Source organism: Macrobrachium rosenbergii, chromosome 20 (assembly GCF_040412425.1).
Source record: "Macrobrachium rosenbergii isolate ZJJX-2024 chromosome 20, ASM4041242v1, whole genome shotgun sequence".
NCBI classification, from domain to species: Eukaryota; Metazoa; Arthropoda; class Malacostraca; order Decapoda; family Palaemonidae; genus Macrobrachium; species Macrobrachium rosenbergii.
In genome coordinates this window covers 29,983,234-30,003,023 of record NC_089760.1, presented here as the reverse complement: position 1 = coordinate 30,003,023, position 19,790 = coordinate 29,983,234, and the positions used below count along the sequence as shown (strand labels likewise).

Below are 19,790 nucleotides of genomic sequence, written 5' to 3'. Positions count from 1 at the left end.
AAAACTACACAAAACAAGAGTGGTAAGCAAAACAGAGTCAGTGAACTTCTCTAAGCAAAATATCATTGGGGTGCTATGCTATCCATGATAATTTTAATTCAAATGCCAACCCAAAATTGGTGTAAAACAGGAATAATGCCTAACTTATAAAGAACAGGTGAACAGAATGGCTCTTCAGATAAAAAAGATTAACAGCAAGCATCAGCTTAATCAGTAAAAACATTTACAGGGAGGTTAAAACAGTGACACTTAAATAAAACTGTTGACAGTACAAAGGACCTAGATTAAAAATAATTCAGGTTAAACTATTAACAGGAAGAAGAAATGAAGGGTAATATAGGCTGAAACAGCGAGTAAATAATACAGCAATGATTATATTCAGGAGCAAAGCCTATAGGTCTGTGCACTTTGGCAGACACACTTGGAATAACCATTTTCTGCTGATAAAGGATCTGACATATCAAAAGGGCAATTAAAGTGATGGGTCTATTATACCAAAACAAATCAACAAACAAAAATAAAGAAGTGTACCCATAAACTAGGAAACACAAACCTGTGACTGCAAAGAGGATGTAAAAGCTTAAGGTTTTACAATATTGCTTACAATGTTGCAATGGAATAAGGTGTGGCACCTGAAATGACCCTGCAGTCACTAGTTACAATTGCTTATTAATCAAGTGCTTCTTAATGACTCCTTTCTAAGGTGTTATTAATCCATCTTTATCCATATATCCTATATTATGTCATTCTCACTTGTATTTAACTGTACTGTAATTTTCTTAGTTCTAATATTCTGTTTTTTTCCACAATGCATTGGCATTCTTTTCCATGGAAGCTTGTTTTATTTGTTACTAGGCCTTGTTGGCCTGTTTCATAATGTGTGCATATTATGAATTCTACATTAATATAAAATCTGCAAATGCTCCATTGCTATTCAGTTAAGCATGTAATGCTTTCATTTCCATGGTATCTCTATTTGCATTGCACCACATTAAAAGTGCCATGTAACTGTGATAATGATGACAGATAACAATAGCTGTCGCAATAATAATAAGTGAAAGAAAATCTAAAATCTTTACCTTTCGCAGCCCCTGAAGCAATACAATGCTGCATCCTATGAGACAAACCCCTCCTAAGGCTGTAATGCCACCAAAAAGCATGAGGGAGTTGCGAACTGTAAAAGAGAAAAACAGTGAGTACTCCCCTGAGGAACTAAAAAATATTTGAATGCTGTATATAAAATGATTTGCAAAAGTGGCTAAAAATGGTTATCAACAACACATTAAAAATTACTGAAAAATACTGATACAGTAACGTATAAGATAGTTTAAGTGACTAGCATTTTGCAATACTACTGAAACACAAGCATCCTGTATAAGATGCTGTAAGGATGAACATACATATAAAACAAGTATCAGCCATCCCTATTACAGTTAAGAGTTTTGACTGTATGGTTTGGTTAAAATACCTAATAATAAGAAGCTAACAGCATCAACACTGTCACATGGATACAATATTCATAACTTCTGTTAAACAATAATAATAAATTATGTCAATATAAAAACCTACAAATATATTTATTACATTTAGCAACACCAAAAAGCTATATCTTTACTGAAAGGTATAATTCAAAGCTGAAAAATAGCAAACACCAATCTAGAAACAACAGACAAAGAACTATTGTTGATAATAGTGAAATCTACTCTTATGAAGCATCAATTTACAAATTGATACCTCTTGGAAGTTATTTACCAATTCTCATTTTGTTAATCTTCAAGTCAGCTAAAATATTTCAAGTCTTATTCGTGAGAGAAAAATGTTTCTTTTACCACCAAGCCATCACTTATAATTAGCCAGAACTTGTGGTCTTTAAACCACTGACGCTTCATTCCTAATTAAAAGATAAAAGGTAGTTGAACAGTAACCTTGCATAGAGTCAATGATACCAGAGTCTCCTGCAGTTGACTGATTCACTCTTGCGTGCCAGTGATGCCATTCACTGATCACTGTAAATCGCAACTTTTCTAACTTTATTCAAAGATTACCAACCATGTGATAATTTACATCTGTTTTCAAAGCAGAGATCATCTCTGTCAGTTAAGAGGGTTTTCACCACCATTGTGGAGGGTAGGTAGGACATGAGGATTATTGTGAATATTGATTTTTGTTTATTTGCAGGTCACACTGATTCTGCTAAGCTAGCTAATGATCTTCCCTTTCCCTGGTTTTTTTGAGTATTTTTGGTACTTCAGGTTAAAAGGTGATGCATGCATTAAACTGAGATGGAACATCTGCACCATGGATGAATATCTCTAATTCCTGGTCCTAGCCACGTCAGCATTTTCAAGATAGGTCACCTTGGTTGACTGTGTAAGATCCAACATTCTCCAGTTGATATACTAATAACTGAAAGGGTTGAATGAGGCAGTACAAGTGTTGATGCAGCTCCTTTCCATCACCAGCCAATCACTCCAGTAACTCATCAGTCTGATGCCACTCCTAAGAGCCCAAGCTGCCACTGGTGTTAAGAATCCTGGTGACAGTATGGGAAGCTATGGAAGGCCCTGAATTGAAGTACCTTCCCAACCCATATAAAGCCAAGATATTTCTTGGATGAAACAGGATGTGTAAGTATGTATACTTGAGGTCCCATGAAAACAGGAAATCTCCTTTTGTGATGGGGAATGCATCAAGGCCTTGGCTGCCATACTGAAAGGAGTTGGCTGTGAAAACTTCTTGAAGGGGCTTAGATTGATGATGGGTCCCCATCCAGTTACTGTCATAAAAACCAAAAAAATAGAAGGGCAAAATCTGCATGAAATGCCCAGCAACTCTTCCATTGTCTGCTTCTCCGGAACTGACCTCACCACACTGTTCAAAGCCTGGAATCTTATTGGGTCCTCAAGAATGCATCAAATATTACCAGATGCAACACAAGCAGGGGCCTTGTTTACAAATAAGGCAGTTCCCAGTCATTCGTGATGACTTCCATCATCCATAACTGCATCTATCAACAGTCACATCAGAATTTCTGGAGAAAACCCCTAACAATCTTCCAATTAAAAATTAAGTTCTATACTTATTATGCTACTATACATAAATACTGAAACTATTCCACAGCCACAAAAGAAATTTTTAGTTACTACATACATACCATGTTCATTTCCAGTGTACACAAAATCATATGAGAACAGGTAAAAACCATAATGACTGGATCCAGGAGCAGCAAGGGAAAGCGCATATATGTCAAATATGCCAGTGACTATAGCGAAGACACCTTCAAACTGAAAAACAAATGGAAATTGTTAGTGTAAAAAATATGAGCTAATATCATGAACTACTGTACCGAGAATATTACATATTTACAGCATCATTTAAATAAAATTTCATGACTAGTCAATTAATTTTTAAAATTAAGATAGAAATTTAATCAAATTTTAAAAAACCATCATAACTATCTAGATCTGTCCACCACAATACTGACATGAGGGTAGAGAATGTAAATTGCATATCGCATAAAGCTGTATCTTAAAAACGTTATGGATAAATCTCATTATGTACAATGGAAACTGTATTAAAATGTAAAACCTAGTAACATTTTTCTACAGAGAAAAAATCATCAACCTGACTTTTTAGTCACAAATGTCTTTACGAACAGCTCTTTTTGTCCTTCAGGCTGGTTAACTTTCCAATCATTACCAAAACAAAGAATGAGTAGACAGTGAAAGAATACTAAGCTGCTCAAGCTTGATTCAAATACAAGGGCTTGGGCCACTTTCAAATGTCTATACCTTTCCATGGACAAAAAACAGTGTTGCTCAGGATTTCATTATGATCAACAGCAATATCCTCACATCAATCAGCATCTCTTGACTAAAGAGAACAAAATCAGAATATCTTACATAAGAAACTATCTATTTTAAAGATGACTTTGCTAGATCAGCCTGTTACAGAAAATGGGACTTTGTCTCATCCACAGACACATGTAAAATTCTCCTCCTACTAACATGATAAAATCAACCTACTGAAGTACATTACCTCCACTTGCTGTTTTCCACTCAGTAAGGGAACCTTGAATGTTATTCTTACCAGAAAAAGCAATCTTGATTTTTGACTGTCCAAGTAGAAACTCAGTGTTCTAATAATTTCCCTTATATCACCATATACAAAGTAGCTGAACGAAAGGTTTCTCAACTGTTCGGACACTGTCATGCCATAAAAAGAAAGTTAAGAGCATACTAAAGATACAGTAAAACAAATAAACAAAAATATTCACCAACTTTTTTATAAGACTTGAGATAGATGTAAAATAAATACCAGTAACCCTTGTGATAATCTAAATAAAACTGAGCTGTTAATGGTATAGTGCATCTGACCTTATCAACTGATAATTTTGCTAAAGGCAATGTTCATGAGCAATACAGTAACTCCTCGTACGCAGTTACTAACATCATTCATCCTGCCTCTTGATTTGCTGGTTATACATTGCAATATCAACTGCGAGCTCTGGGTAGATCTACTCATTCTATAATCCTCTGTCAACTATCAGCATCTTCAAAAATGTTTGTCTTCAGCAGCAAATGAGCTAATTCTACCCAAGACCATTCATCTCATAAAATGGCCTTCTCTTTCGTAGTTGTTCAATGTTAACAAAGGAGATAGCTGCAGATTTTTTGGCGTCACATTCTCTTAGCAGAAAGCAAATAAATCCCTATCCAGAGCCACTGTTTGATCTTTAAAGAATTTCAAACTTGAGCACCTTCCACAAGTCAAACACACTCACATTAATGTTTAACATTTTCACTGGAACATACAGCATATATAAAGCATTAATTAATTTATTATTGAGCCATACTAGTATCACAGATAAACCCTTCCCAGCAAAACACGTGACTATTGTTCCCCCTTGAGAAATCGTATCAACTAATGTTTTACAGCCTATACTTCTCTCATGAGGACAAAAGAACTAGACAGTAAGCTTTTACCTCAAATCACTTGAAGAATCTAAAGGGTTTTCCGCTTCTGTGATCACCAAAATATCATAAAAACTAATCTGTATGTACTTACAATGGAATAAGTAGCAGCAATGACTGACCCTCGCTGGACGTTTGTAATAACAGCATTTGAAAGAATTGGAATAGATATGCCTGTTTTGGTATGCAATGTGTTTGTGAGAGTTGCAACAGATCTTATTGTTGTTGCATGGGAGACCCTTGAGATTCGAGATGACGTGGACAAGGCAGATACACTGCCTGTTAGTGAGCGAGGCATCCTGCAATGAAAAACACTCAAGAAACATCTAAAATAAAAAATGGTAATTTTTCTAAAACTATACATTAATACTGTGATACAAGGAACTAAAACAAATTAATATATGTGCTTGTGTACATTCTATACTTTTCATAAGCGTTATATGACACCATAAGGAAAAATTCTAAATGGGGAAGGATAAAACCTGCACAAAGTTTCAATTTCCCTAATGAAGAACAAATCTTAGAAACAAAATTAGCTGTAATAAGTTGCATGATATGATTAAGAAAAGCCGAAATCAAGAAATACTGAATCTGTCTGATGGGAGACTGCTTTTCATTCTCTGACAAATTAGTGGAACTTGGAAGGAGGGTAAGGATTACAATAAGCAGAAACTGGTCTAGTTGCGATGAACCTCCTTAGACTGAATTTTACAAGATATTGTCATTACAAATTCTTAAAGTACATTTGAATAGCATAGGCAGAGAGATGAACTGCAGAAAAAAGATCATGGCTTTTGGAGATTATACACACACATCACTGCTGAAAGAGGAAAATAATGAAAAAACATTACAGTAGTCAGACAAATGTTAGAAATTAGAAAATGGGACAAAATTGTAAGTTACATAAAAAAATAAAGATACAAACAAGTTCACCGAAAAAGGATAAGTTGCTAATCCAGAACGACTTGCATTTTTCACTGAAATACATACTTGCAGCTTGGTAATAAGGTGGTTAATGGTGGCAGTTAAAAGAGTGTTGGGGCACTGTCCACTGATAAAAAACTTCAGGTCTGTATATAAATAAAAAATGCAAAACGTCCTGAATTTGCAGTTTGTTCCAATGAAGATGTAAAATTTTGTCTTTTACATGGAGACTCACTCTTTAAGTGGGAGGTTTTGTCTCATGAAACATGACTGGTACTATTCCAAAGGAATCAGAACATGAGGTTATGAACCTATCTCATGTCCCAGTCTGAACAAAAGGCTAGAGACTAGAGAGACAAACCCACCACCACCACTGATGCCAGCTTCTCTGACAATGATGAGCAGGGTATGACTCACTTTGTAAACTCTCATATAGCCTGACAACCTGTGCCAGAGTCTGGTTCACCATACAAAACCTTCTCGAGTATAGTCACTCAGGACAACAGATGAATCAACTGAAGAGTAAAGCTGATGCAGGGACTCAAAGGAAAGGCTCTTGGCTGAGGCCAGAAACCCTGAGGAAGAATTCCTTGTTTGCCCTATGAGTGATTACAGAAAATTCCATTGGCTAACAGAAATGATCAGGTACTGCAGGCCCATTTAAACCAGGATGGAGGAGAACAGGTACTTATGGCCATTATCACCATCCCACAAAATGGACAGGGAGCAGAGAGAATCCCTTATTCTATGAATATGTCCCAAGCACTGGTTAGAGCCAGGGAATGTCTAGGAGAGTTCTGAGCTGATGCCAAGTGAGGGAAGAAGATATGAAGGGGTAAATGAAGGATGTACAATTTTTCAGCCTTTCCATCAAGATATCCTTGTCCTCTAACATGCAGGGAACCAGGTGAACCTCCAAAGAAGTCTTGCTGAAGGTTGGTCTACCAAAACTTTGATACTGAGAAGGGATCAAAGACTGGCCTCCCTTCTAAAAGAGAAGGGAATGCTCACGGGAATCCTGGAGGATAACCAAAGGGGGGACTCCTCATGGCCACTCCCTTTTTCAGCAGTCAGATGACTAAAAAGAAAGTAAGCAGGATAAAATGACCTTAAGTGGTCCTCTGTAAAAGTTTCCATAAAAAACTTACCTTCAACTGAAGAGGAGAACGCTGAGATGGGGTGACTCCCTTTGCTGCAAATGAGCACCACAAATCTCGTTTTTTAAGGACTCTTGTTGTGAAGATGGTTGCCAGCTCTAGTGTCCTATCTCTTATGGCTCTATCAACACATGCCAGAACGCCCAGCCAGTCCAATGTGAAGTTCTCTTGAAGAGACGTACAGTCTTCTATTTTCTTAGCTAGAGCCACCACCGTCCAATCCAGAAAACTGAAGACCTCGAAGACTTTAAAGATGTCTTTAAGTAGATGGTCCAACTCCGAGGCGGTGAAGAGAATTCTGGCTGAAGAGAAAGCAGAACGAAGAGAAGCAGAACGAAGAGAAGCATCTATGCTACTGGAGAAGTCCCCTTGAGAGGAGGCAGAAACTCTCAAGGACAGAGCTTCTCCAGTTGTATAAGACAGATACTTCTACCTTATCAAGCGAGAGGGCAGTGAACAGAAAACCGCTTTTCCGACATCTCTCTTTTCTGATGACCATGCATCCATGTGGGCGAATACTTTCTTCGAAAACAAAGATAAAACCATACGTGGAAGTCTGGCCAGTACCTGGAGGTTGTTGCATCAAGAAACCCGACCCCAGAGACGAAGGGACAGCTGGAGGGAAGAACGAAGGGTAGCAGATCAGGAAAAATCTGAGCAGCACTGAGTAGTTTGAGGTACGTTGCTCCTCTTCTACTGGTTCCTCGACGGAGGAAACAAGTGATCCTGGGGGGTCCATGGTTTCTTGCACTACCTGAGCTGGCTTTTGAAGAAAGCTCAGAACTTTGTTAAGCTGGAGTTGAAGCGGCGACAACGAAGGATCTTGAGCAACTGAAAGAAATTCACCTGAAGAATCAAATACTGGAATATATTCTACGGATGACCAATCTCTGCCAAAAAGAGACAATGATCTTAGAGCCTTTATCTAACATGGACACTAGATGAGGCAAGATGTGAATGCCTACGGAGGCAGCAACCAATTTTTTCCTTTCAGGAATAACAAAGTCTGCTAGGGCAAGGAAGCCTATCTTGAGATATGAAGAGTCAGAGATACTGTTACAAAAAAAAAATAAAACTATGAAACAATACTGTACCTCTTCACCATAACAAAAATCAAAAGAAGTCAGCAAATAATAAAATGGGAAGTACATGAAGTTCTATCTACCTGGTGAAATAAGGGTAGGCCATTATTTATAAAAAGAGGTAGTTGTGTTAACTGTTCCATGAAAAAGGTAGTTCTTGTTACACCTGAAGAAAAACATCTCTGCTTAAGACTGCTCAACAGCCTCACAGCAAAAAAATGTCTAATGTACAAGGGGAGGGGTCTGCAAGGGTAATCTATGTACTAACTGAAAATAAAAATTGTCAATCAATCTCTCGTTAGACAAAGCAGTTACCAACCATACATACATAAATGTTCCAAACATGAAGAAAGACTTCAGTGTCTTGGACTTCTGGAACTGTGAGTAATAATGTATGCATTATGAAAAATGTGATAAAGTTTCTTTGGGGCAATTGAGTTTTCTGTACAGCCGCTAGAGCATATCATCAAGGCCACCGAAAATGGATTTAACTTTTGATGGTCTTGGTATAATGCTGTAATAGCTGCAGCCCATGAAACTTTAACTATGGCCTGGTGGTGGCCTGTCCTATATTGTTGCCAGAAGCATGATTATGGCCAACTTTAACCTTAAATAAAACAAAAACTACTGAGGCTACAGGGCTGCAATTTGGTATGTTTGATGATTGGAGGGTGGATGATCAACACATAACTTTGCAGCCCCCTAGCCTCATAAGTTTTTAAGATCTGAGGGAGGACAGAAGTGCAGACAGACAGACAAAGCCATTTCAATAGTTTTCTTTTACAGAAAACTAAAATGAATAACAAGCCAATGGAGGTACTGTATATGTGTAGTTTCATTCTCATTTTACCTGCTTCATACTATACGATGTATATGGAATAAGTAAAGCATAGGTTTACATATGTCTCCATCAAAACAAATACTACAATATTTAATAACAAATTTAGTCAACTTTCACATTTAATAATAATTTAGTCAACTTTTATAATCTTAAAGCATTCCTATTTACCCGAGAAAGAAAGAAAAATTTTCCAGCAAATCATTAACCCTTTTCTGTGGTACATATCCAGTAGTGCTTTCCTGCAATTCTCAATATAAAGTGAAATAAATATGACTTCCTTTGTTTCAAATGAAAAGGATTTCATCATGCTGTAACATGCACAAGCAATAGACAACTACAATGCAATGAAGAACCTACCACTGAATTGTTCATATTTCATCTCACAACTAAACATTGGTATGGCTTACCCCTATGTCTTTCACAGGGGAATCTTGTGTGAAACATCAACAATAAGTAAAAGCTAACTTAGAACAGCATCTACAATATACTGTAATAACATGCACACAAGAAAAGATGGAACAATGAATCAGAAACAAAGTAAATCTGAGTAATTACAGTTTGCAATGGGCTGCAGGTTCACCCAAGTACTGCATTTCACAGTGGCGTTCCGACATGCAAGTGAAGATGTGGAGACTGGTTCTGCTGCCTGGGGAGACGATCAGTGCTGTTCAAAAGCAGTGTGCTTGTCTTTAAAATAAAATGAGCCATGCTATGTAATATCTGAAGCCATGCTATGGTAAAGAACACAGAAGTAAAATATCTAGATCATGCTACAATCACTGCAAAAATCGTAGAATGCATGAAAATTAAGAGTAAATTAAGTCTTCTCAGAATATTTGCTGTTTCTGATGGGAATGATATAATTTTTTCTCTTCTAGCAACTCTGGGTATTTGTGAGAGACTGAATGCTCTCTAAGCCAAGAGAGTGTTCAGTAAGCATTGAATGATAGATGTTTCTAATTTTGCTTACACATGCCCTTTTGGGTAAAATTCCAGAGGCCAAGTTTTGCGCTCCTGTGCATCAACAACTATGATACCTAAAAATCACTATTCAACATAAAGAGACAATAGACTGTGATAATGCACGACGATGGCAATCTATGATGCAAATAACCAAGGGGCTGGGGATCTGCAAAAACACTCCTCTCTGGTACCATCATGTTGGGAAGGGGGACCTTAATACAGGGTTAAAATGAAAAAATAATCAGGACAAAGTATGGTTCTCTGCTTTTAAATGTTTGTTCTAGACTAATAGCTGGGCTTAACAATCCTTCCCAGTAGGTTATCAGTCTTTTCTGTTGTCTTCCATGATCATCCTGGGCTTTTCTTGCATTTCAATGCTGTTCCGAGGCCCAGCCTCCCAGCAGGATGTCATCAGACAAAGACCATGTTTTTGGAGGCCCACAATTCCTTTGCAATTTGTGTCGTCTACCTGCGATCTTGATGCATTATCCCAAACTGTTCTCTTCACAATGGATGGTGATTTCTGATTCTCTGAAGTGCAAAGAGTGGCATCTACAATTTTACATTAGGAGGCAGGAACAAGCAAAACTGCCAACCATCCTCCCCATATGTTTTCTGAACACTGCCAGATGAAAAAAAAAAATGTTCCTATCAATAAAAGCAAAAATTCTTTAAAATCCTTATTTTACTTCTACGGTTTTTTGGATTCTAATTTTTTTTTTGGTGAATGTATAAATCAATACAGCCTAATCTATGAAAACTATACTAAAACATGAAAAATTAGCCGATATGAACATAATAAAAATTCTTTTGATTGTACAAAACCTAAGCTTTACAAACTACTAAACTATAGTGAAAAAGGTCTAAAACTTGATTTTAGATTCTAAGATGCTTGCTTAATGGTTTGCATTTTTGAAGGTAGTCTTTACAAGAATTAAAAGGAATTTAGCAACTCTAACCTATTCAGAAGAACTGACAAGAAAGCAATTTTATGTTAAAAATTACTTGTATTTTATATACATCCTGCTAAGACCATCGAGAGGGTACAGTGGTTAATCTAAGACCAATGAACAATAACCTTACAATCATCAATCTCAATAGATAAAGTAGCAGAGAGATGCTCAAAAGGATACTTCACTGGAAGGAAAAGGCATAAATCCTCAGGCCTAGGAAGAGGGGGGCGACAAACAGTACAGGATTAAATTTATGTTCCGTTATGATAAGATTAACTATCTGCTTAACCCCTACCACTGCTAGTCATACCACAGAATGTAATGGCCACTCTAGGGGGTATTTGCTTGAGCGTTGGCAAATCATTATGCATACCACTTGGTATGAACATGGGAACTTTAGTGATTACTTGGTTTTTTCTCAAAAGAGGTGGTATGTCAGTTCATAAAGGGATCAGACTACGGTCTTTAATTTTTGTGAAGGTAAATTAGGTGGTATTGTCTGTTACAAGCTTACACTATTTTTTTCCAAGTTTTCAAGAACTAGCAGATTCCTCTCAAAGGGACTTACTAGCACTGCACCATTCTGTCATGGAAAACAGCAAAAGTTGCTGAGATCTTGGACATCTGTTGAATAAACATCTACCCGATCATCCTTACTACTTTACTGTCTTTTATAAGTCAACTGAATTTGGCTTTTGACCAGTCAATGGGGTGTGTAATCTGTATCATGTAGCCCAATGTACAATGAAGTAAAAACCACCAGAATCACAGTCTTCTAAGATATCTGGCCTATGAGACATTATATCCATAAGCAGTCATTTCTATCAAAAAATGACTTGACTGACCTCAAGCATTTCAATGCTATCAGGACTGAGTTACCTAAGAAGAGTAAACCAGGGTTAGTATTATAAGTGATGATCACTGCAATGAGTCCCCTGTAAGCCTATGGTATAACGCTGTGAACTCTGTCTAAACACTTATGATATCTTTGAATTAGTCCTCAAAAAGTTCAGAAGAGGAAATCCAAGCTGAGATATGAAAATCTGTACTTTGAAGAAAAACACTGCATGAATGATTTATAGAACATACATATAAACCGCCAGTTACTTTTAAACATGATGAATAACACCACAGCTCTCAATTTCTTGGCTGGTTGTAAGGCATTTCACAATATTTGAAATGTGCACCTGAAGCATATTTACTATGTGCAGCCCAGCAGAACTTGCTGTAATAAGTTTAAATAAAGCATCCAGTAAGGTAGCAGCTCTAAAAGTTTTACCCTATGCTGCCAACATACAACCACTGTTGATACAGAAACCTGACTTTCCTCTTGAAACCAAAAATAAACTAATGTTCCAGACCAAAAAACAAAGTAATGCTCCATATTTATTCATTTGTATTTCACTATTCATTTGTATTTCGTGGCAAAAAAAAATTCTGAGAGAGAACTGCGCAGATGTAAAATTCATGATGAGGCTCAAGTTCAGGAGTCAGTACTAATGCAAGTGACACCATTAAACAGTTATGAATAATGGTCCTTCCTTGATTATGCACACTTAACCTTTTCCCTTTGACAGTAATGTTCAGGATGAACAAGAAACAATCCTGACTGCTATAAAAAGCATAAAATTTATGAGAAAATTTATTATGAAAAAGACATTCAACTTTTACAAGTTGAGCTACAGGCTCGTTTTTGGAAAACACAAAGGTTTGAAGCACCTTAAATACAAAACAATAAGGCACATAGCATAAACTGTTTGCACTTGTCAAACAATGATACTGAAAACATGTTGTCAAAAAGCTTGCAGAATTACCAAAGTGAAAATGTAAAACTGCAGACTAACAACAAAATAATCATATCAGCAATCATTCAGTGATCAATGACAATAATGATGAAAGCTTAAATGCAGAAGACAATATGAAAATGCAGGCCCAAATTCCAGCCATTAAGACATCTACATGCTCAGTACATAAGACCTACAAAAGAATGACTTCCTAGCTAAATCCCTCTCAGCAACCATCACTGACATGCAACAAACTTTTACAGTGCATACTTTTCAAGCTTTCTCTTCTTTGGCTCATAAACAAACATTAAAATGAGGGTAATGAGGACAATCTTTGCCAGTAAATACTGTATTCTACCAATTTATGGCATTCAACAAGTTTTAATATGTAGTGAAATCAATTATCAAGTAGTAGAAAGGAAGAATATTACATTACTTTTACTGTATATTTCCACTAAAAACATGAATTAAGGAAAATCCTCCAAGGAAGAATACCTTATATAGAAAGATGTTTAAAGGAACAAAAATTAAAACAAACACAGTATGAAAATGTTGCTTTCTAAACCACCACTAATAACAGGAGCATCAAACAATTCAGAATCTAAAATCCAATGATTTGACCTTCAACACAAGTCATTAAGTAAATGTAAAAACTTGATTTTGAAACTTGGTTTTGTATCTGTATAACAAAATTATAACTTTAAAATCAGGTTCAATAATGAAAACTAATCAACATGCAACAGAGCTTTGAAACTAGTAAAAAGAGCTCATAATTTAATAATACTTAACAAAACAAACTAAAATAACACTAACTACCCCTCAGCTAGTCAAACAGTTACTTAGGCCTACAGTCATAAAAATGACAAATACTACAATATTAGCCACTACTACTACAACTGAAATATTTAATACCTTTACCACAATACTGCACAACAAACTAAAACAAAAAATCCTCTTCTGTACCTAAAAACATCTGAGAAATATAGGCTACTTCATGCTTTTGTGAGAAACTAATTTTTCATAGACTACCAACAACACTAAACTACACCTAAGACTAGAGACAAAGGTATGACATTAATTTCTTGCCAAATACAAGATATATGTTTTTCTCGACTGCTTCTCTGGTGCTTGATGCACTTCTACTGCTATTCTTGGAGCAAGCAACCTGTTTTCATCTTTCCCCTACTAATACATGGGGGCAAGTGAGGGAAACAAACACTCTGCAAGGAGAATTCTAGCGGGAAACTAAGGTGGTTAGGAGTAAAAAAAAAATTTTAATTGCATCCACAGCAATAGTGCAAAATGCTGAAAACACTAGAGTAGCAGCCAAGAAAAAAATATTTGGTATTTATGAAATTAATAAGTAAAAAAAAAAAAAAAAGTGGCTCTGATAATTATAGTAATTATGTCCTAATCTAAGGTGTTGTGTCTTTCCCAATATATTTTCATTTATTTTGAAACAATAAAGATAGGTTTCTCTTGACTTGTGGAGGTTATGTGTCTATTGTAAAGGGCATTTGAAAGATATTACCAATGCTAAAACTAAAAACCTTTTCTTTTCTATGGTTACTCATTACTACTATCTGGACATCTATATATATCATAGTTGTAAAAAATCTAGGGGTGTCCTCCAGTAGTGTTCTCAAGTAGTCAACGCTTATTTTTCACAGAATACTGTAATTGCCAAAGAAATGTAGGAACATGACATCCACAGTGTCCTTCAAGTATTTGCTCCTTATTTTGGAGAAGAAAATATCCAATAAAATTTTTGCAGCTACTGGAGGTTAAACTGAAAATAGCATAAAACCTAAACCTTTCACTTTCATATTAACTCCTCCATAACAAGTGGGAATAGTCTGAAAATATTAAATTTAAAAATATGAAAAATCAGTTTTGAGATGCATTATGAAGGCATCACATAAAACAAATTCATAGTTTCATAGTGTGGATGGGGAATACAACAGGAAAAACAAAAGTGCACGATGTACACTAGAACATTGCCTAAACTTTTAAGGACTTTGGTGCTTCCAGAGGATTTACAAAATTTACTGCATTATTACTAGTATACTCATTTGCAATCTTTCATCATTCTCAGAACACCACAAGTAAGGTCATTTTCCAATAAATTTCACTTTTAACTGAAACAGCGCTTCAGGCATCCCATTTGGTTCTAAGGGCAAGAACAAGTGCATTTACAACTTCCATGCAAGGCAGCACTGATTTAACTGATTGCTTGACAACAATACTTGGGGTTACCATCTTCTTTTCAGCATTACCAGTCTCCCATTTTTGAAAAACTTTTGAGCCAAATAAAAAGCTATTTTTAGCTAGGTATTAAACTTTTAACCTGCCTTATGATACATCTAGCACATATAACTATGTATATATATTATATGTATTTGTATGCTTATATGATGATGAAGTCTTGATTTATGAATGCAACCTAACCAATTCTTGAGGTCTGATCTGCAGCTTGAGAAATTTTTATTATCACTACTGAATACATACAATAATTCTGTACCTGTGCGCATGCGCATACTCATTCTCTCTTACTGGCCATAATCTAGTTGGTTTTAGAGCTCTAGCTTGCAGGTTATGAGGTTAATTTGCAACACTCAGAAGCAACAACTATGTTCAACAATTATAGGCGCTTTTTTTTTCTCTCCAAATGTCAATGCATATTGCTGCAATTTTTGCTTATATTTTCATTATGTGCTGAATTATTTCCATATTTCCTAAAATAGATCGTGAACAATTCAGCAACATATGTTATGAATCTTTCACTTCTTATCTATTTTTCCTTTACAGCTCAATATCAATTGCGTAGCAAGAGTTTCCTCATTTTAATCCAGAGGGGTATATTAGGAGAGTATTTTAATATTTAATAAATTAATAGAACAAAAAATACACAATTTTTATGACTCCTGTATTTTTACTCATATCTATCATACGAAAATAAATGCCCTAAAATGATGCATTTGGTTGAAATATGTGTAAATATGTAATGTTAATCTGTCCTTCAGTGTTCACAATCTGTAATAAAGATCATCAGTATCCAACCACTGGAATTATGCTATTTGTTCCAGTCTTGGCAAGATACTAATGTCATACCTTAACTCGATAAAGGGTGATTGATTGATTGATTAATTAACTGCAATGAAGTCAAGACTACAGCTTTGGGTAGTGTAATAAAGCACATTTAGTAGGGGTCCAGTATATTAGACTAATGAGTAAGTGTTGTCTACTCCCTAATAACTACAAGGTGAATTTAGCCTAATATTAGGGATACTACAGCATTAGTGAATGTAAAATTGAAGTTGTTTTTACATATTTTTACCTAGCTTACAAAAGCATGTGGGGAGGGGTCACATGGTGGTCTGGCATGGGCTACCCCTCACTTATAGAAGGCATTTCAGAGTGAATACAACCTAACCAGACCTACCTTTACCAAACTTTACCTCGGATGTCGTGCCCTTACCTGGCTAGGGGGTGTCATGACCCCCCCGTCTGCACACTACCCCAATTATATATATTACCTCATATATTACCTCTAAGCTAGGGTATAAGCCATCTAACAATTATGGGGACCCAAATCATTAACAGGGGTTTGGTATTATTCTACTGTACTTTAATACCACACATCGATATTGGCATTTTTATATTGTGCTCAAGCTAATATGAAAATCATACTAAAATCTATTAGCCTATAAATTTACTGTTACCAACATAATTACCATCTTTTGTTTATGCTTTAACATTTATTTCCACATGGTTGGTAATAGACATGGTGCTTATGGGAGTGGTCATTAATAAAGTAAAAAATTTATTTTAAGTCTATAGAAGAGATCCACATAGAGATACTGTTTATTAATATACGGTTTTGCCTGAAAAATATTGAAAAGTGTATATAATGCAGTACAGGTAAGATAATTTCAGAAATTTACTGAGATAATACGAAAATTACCATCTCATATCACTTTACAGTAAAGACTCCGTATTCTTGGTCTCACGATTCACGGACTTCAGTGTGGAACGTATATATGCATTATTCACGGAAAATTAGCCCATTTGCGGTATTTTTCACTGAAAAATATTCATTAATTACAGTATTGTATTTTCATGACTAAATGCACTTTCTGTGATAAAACTATTAAAATACTCAGGTACCCAGGTAGTGTTCGAGTTATGATAATTCACCTTACAATAATTCGATGGGGTAAGCAATTAATACCGGTATGACAATATTTAGAAAATATTTTTAAATTTCCCACGCGCGCAGGCAGCAGCGTACCATCAGGCAGTGAGAGAGACCAAATTACAATAGACCACCTTTTTTTCCTCCATCTCTTTATCCCATCTTCTAGTTAAAAGGTAAAAGAGAATGACAAATGTATTGCTAGTAACGTTATACTTTTGTGTAAATGTGTACAGCCATAAACAACCGAATGAGAAACTGTTGGTTTGCTTATAACCGAATTGAATAACAACAGCCATTTTGCTTGTATTTCAACCATCACACAGTAATAAACAATTACCGTAGTTATAGTACAAATGAAGTTAAGTAGAATAGGACTGATATATTTTTACATTATACCCTTATTCTGTATGGATAAAAGATCGGCAGGGAAATATATTGCTAAATTTAAGCTGCAAGTTGTAGCTGAAGCTGAGAAAACAATGTTCAAAATGCTAATGACTATAAATTACCGTGCATTGGCAACATGGATGAAACTACTGGGCATGAAAGAACACATATTAATGCTATTTTTACGCTGATAAACGATAAATATGTAAAGCTCGTATTCTGATGAAATCAAGTGAAAATAGCAAACGGAATCTTGATTCTTTTTTACACAAAACAAACATGCCCCCAAACAGCCAACGTCATCTATTAACGAAAAAAATAGCTAAATCAATTTCACAACGAGACATATTTAAGTTATACTTCGACTTAAAAATGGTTTGTATAACGAAAAATAACCTTGCCCCATATAAATAAAGTATCTAGAGATTCATTTACGCTAACTAGAAGCACGAAAAGTGCTCTGAACTGAGTTAAACATGGCAAAATAAACTTACTGCGTAATCAATTTCCAAACCAAAACATTGATTGCTATGACTGCAATTTATAATAAAAATGCAATATAATATATACATTATTGGATACAGTGAATTAAAGCATGACATTTTAAAAGATCCATGGAAAAGATGCATATTCGTTATGTATAATACGATATTATGTGAATGTAGAGTACAGTATAATGTGGGCTAGGCTACTGTGTATGTATACGACATACCATAGTGTAGGCTAAGCTGATTCTTGTTTGTTATTCATTTTGTCTTTATATTGAATTATCATAAGTCACTCTGCATGAACCTCCAGAATTAGCTGATATTAATAATTACTATACCGTATATGTATAGAGTATACTTTGTAGTGTAGGCTAGGTTACCATATTTGTATACATGGTTCTGAATACCCTAGTGTAGGCTAGGCTATATTCTAGATACGTTTTTTCCAACAAATGATAGGTTTTTTGGAACCTAACCCCATTGTAAGTAGGATAATACCTGTATGAGCATTTTTAGAGTTATTTTTTGTGTTTGAACTATCAAAATAGGCAGTTCTAAGTGTTTTTAGAAGGGCTCTAAATATTCACGGCGGGTTTACTGTACTTTCACCCCCATAGGGCTAGGCTATTACTAAACGCTGCGCCCTGCGGAACTTCTGCCATGTTTAGTACCATCCCCTCGGGGAATAACACAAAACATAATCAAAAGACAGTAAATTTCTTATTATCTCAGTAGAGTTCTCAGATTATCTCACCTGTACTGCATTAAATACATAGCCTAATTTTCTATATGCTACTGTTTAGCTAAAGTTTAGCTTGTAAAAATAAAATATATCTTCATGCACCCACCTACTTTGCATTTACCATTTAGGATGGAATGGAATGGGATATAGAATTTATGCCAAAGGCAAAGCACTGGGACCTATGAGGTCATTAAGTGGCTGAGCGGGAAATTGAGCACAGAACGGCTTGAAAGGTGTAACAGGAGGAAAACCTCGCAGCTGCACTACGAAGCAAGTGTTAGGAGAGGGTGGATAGCAAGATGGAAGAGGGAATATGAATGGAGGTACATAAAAGGAATGAATGGGGATGCAGCTAGGGGCCGAAGGGACGCTGCAAAGAACTCTTCTGCTTAAGTTTTTTATGTTCATTTTCCAAGGGCAAGTACTAAACATGGTGCCCCACAGAGTTTTTCTCTAGAATTACCAAATTTACCAGGGTAATTTTGCCTGAGGACCCATTCCAGTAAGAAACGGGGGTCTTGACTACTGTGGCTTGTCTGACCGATAATTCCTTGCCAGGTGAATTTGAATTCTATTGCGAAAGACCACCAAATCCTACAGTTATATACCTAACACCCATGTCTCAAATAACCTTGGCCCACCCTGCTGATTTTGACGTTTCTGTTCGGGATATAGGCTAGACTGTCCTAGCTCGAATAAATAGAAGTAAAATTACCTCAGGCGTGGCTTCCGCTTTGTCCAGGCTAAGACTAACCCTAAACTCGCCTCATCTACGCAACCCTAGGTTGGCCTTTACAAGAAAAGCTAGGTCTCCTAAACCTATCATAAAGCTACCGTAGCCTCTGCTACGTAATTAAAATATATGTTCTTGGGGATATGTGCACATGAATTCAATTTTGACAGAACAACGCCTTAATTTACGTTGTTTTCTTACCTGTCCACAGGTGATTTGTTTATGAATGAAGGCTGCTGCGAAGGGTGCCTATAAACTCTGTCGACTTACTGATCAGCATACAAGTATATAAAGCTTATTCTAATATTTAGATTATGTTTATTAGAGAATTATAGCAAAAATTATACCATCCTTTCATTATGAAATTCAGAAAGTCTAACACTTCTTCTTATACTAATCTAGACAAAGATCTCATACATGTTTCACAGCTCAATGTAAGACATTAGATGTTTGCTGGAATAACCGTGGGGCGTGGTTTACCTACCTGTTCAAGGTTCGGTTATTTCGCCACTCTCCTAAAGGCAATCTTCAAGCTGAATCTTATATCGTTTGGTCCAAGCTAATC

General features: G+C 35.9%; 1 protein-coding gene across 3 annotated transcripts in view; it reads right to left on the bottom strand.

The window, feature by feature from the left end:
* Positions 1–19,523, bottom strand: part of pasi2 (Protein) — a 28,558-nt gene extending 9,035 nt beyond the window's left edge. The window contains exons 1-5 of one of the 3 annotated variants that reach the window (XM_067122321.1): positions 19,427–19,460; positions 9,533–9,664; positions 5,068–5,272; positions 3,155–3,284; positions 1,080–1,174 (exon numbers count right to left, since the gene is read on the bottom strand). In XM_067122321.1, the coding sequence (XP_066978422.1) occupies positions 1,080–1,174; positions 3,155–3,284; positions 5,068–5,272; positions 9,533–9,591 (489 nt within the window). In that variant the 5' untranslated portion in view covers positions 9,592–9,664; positions 19,427–19,460. Of the gene's footprint in view, positions 1–1,079; positions 1,175–3,154; positions 3,285–5,067; positions 5,273–9,532; positions 9,665–19,426 lie in introns of all 3 variants that reach the window. The other 2 variants (XM_067122322.1, XM_067122324.1) reach the window with 2 other exon arrangements.
* Positions 19,524–19,790: the final 267 nt, after the last annotated feature.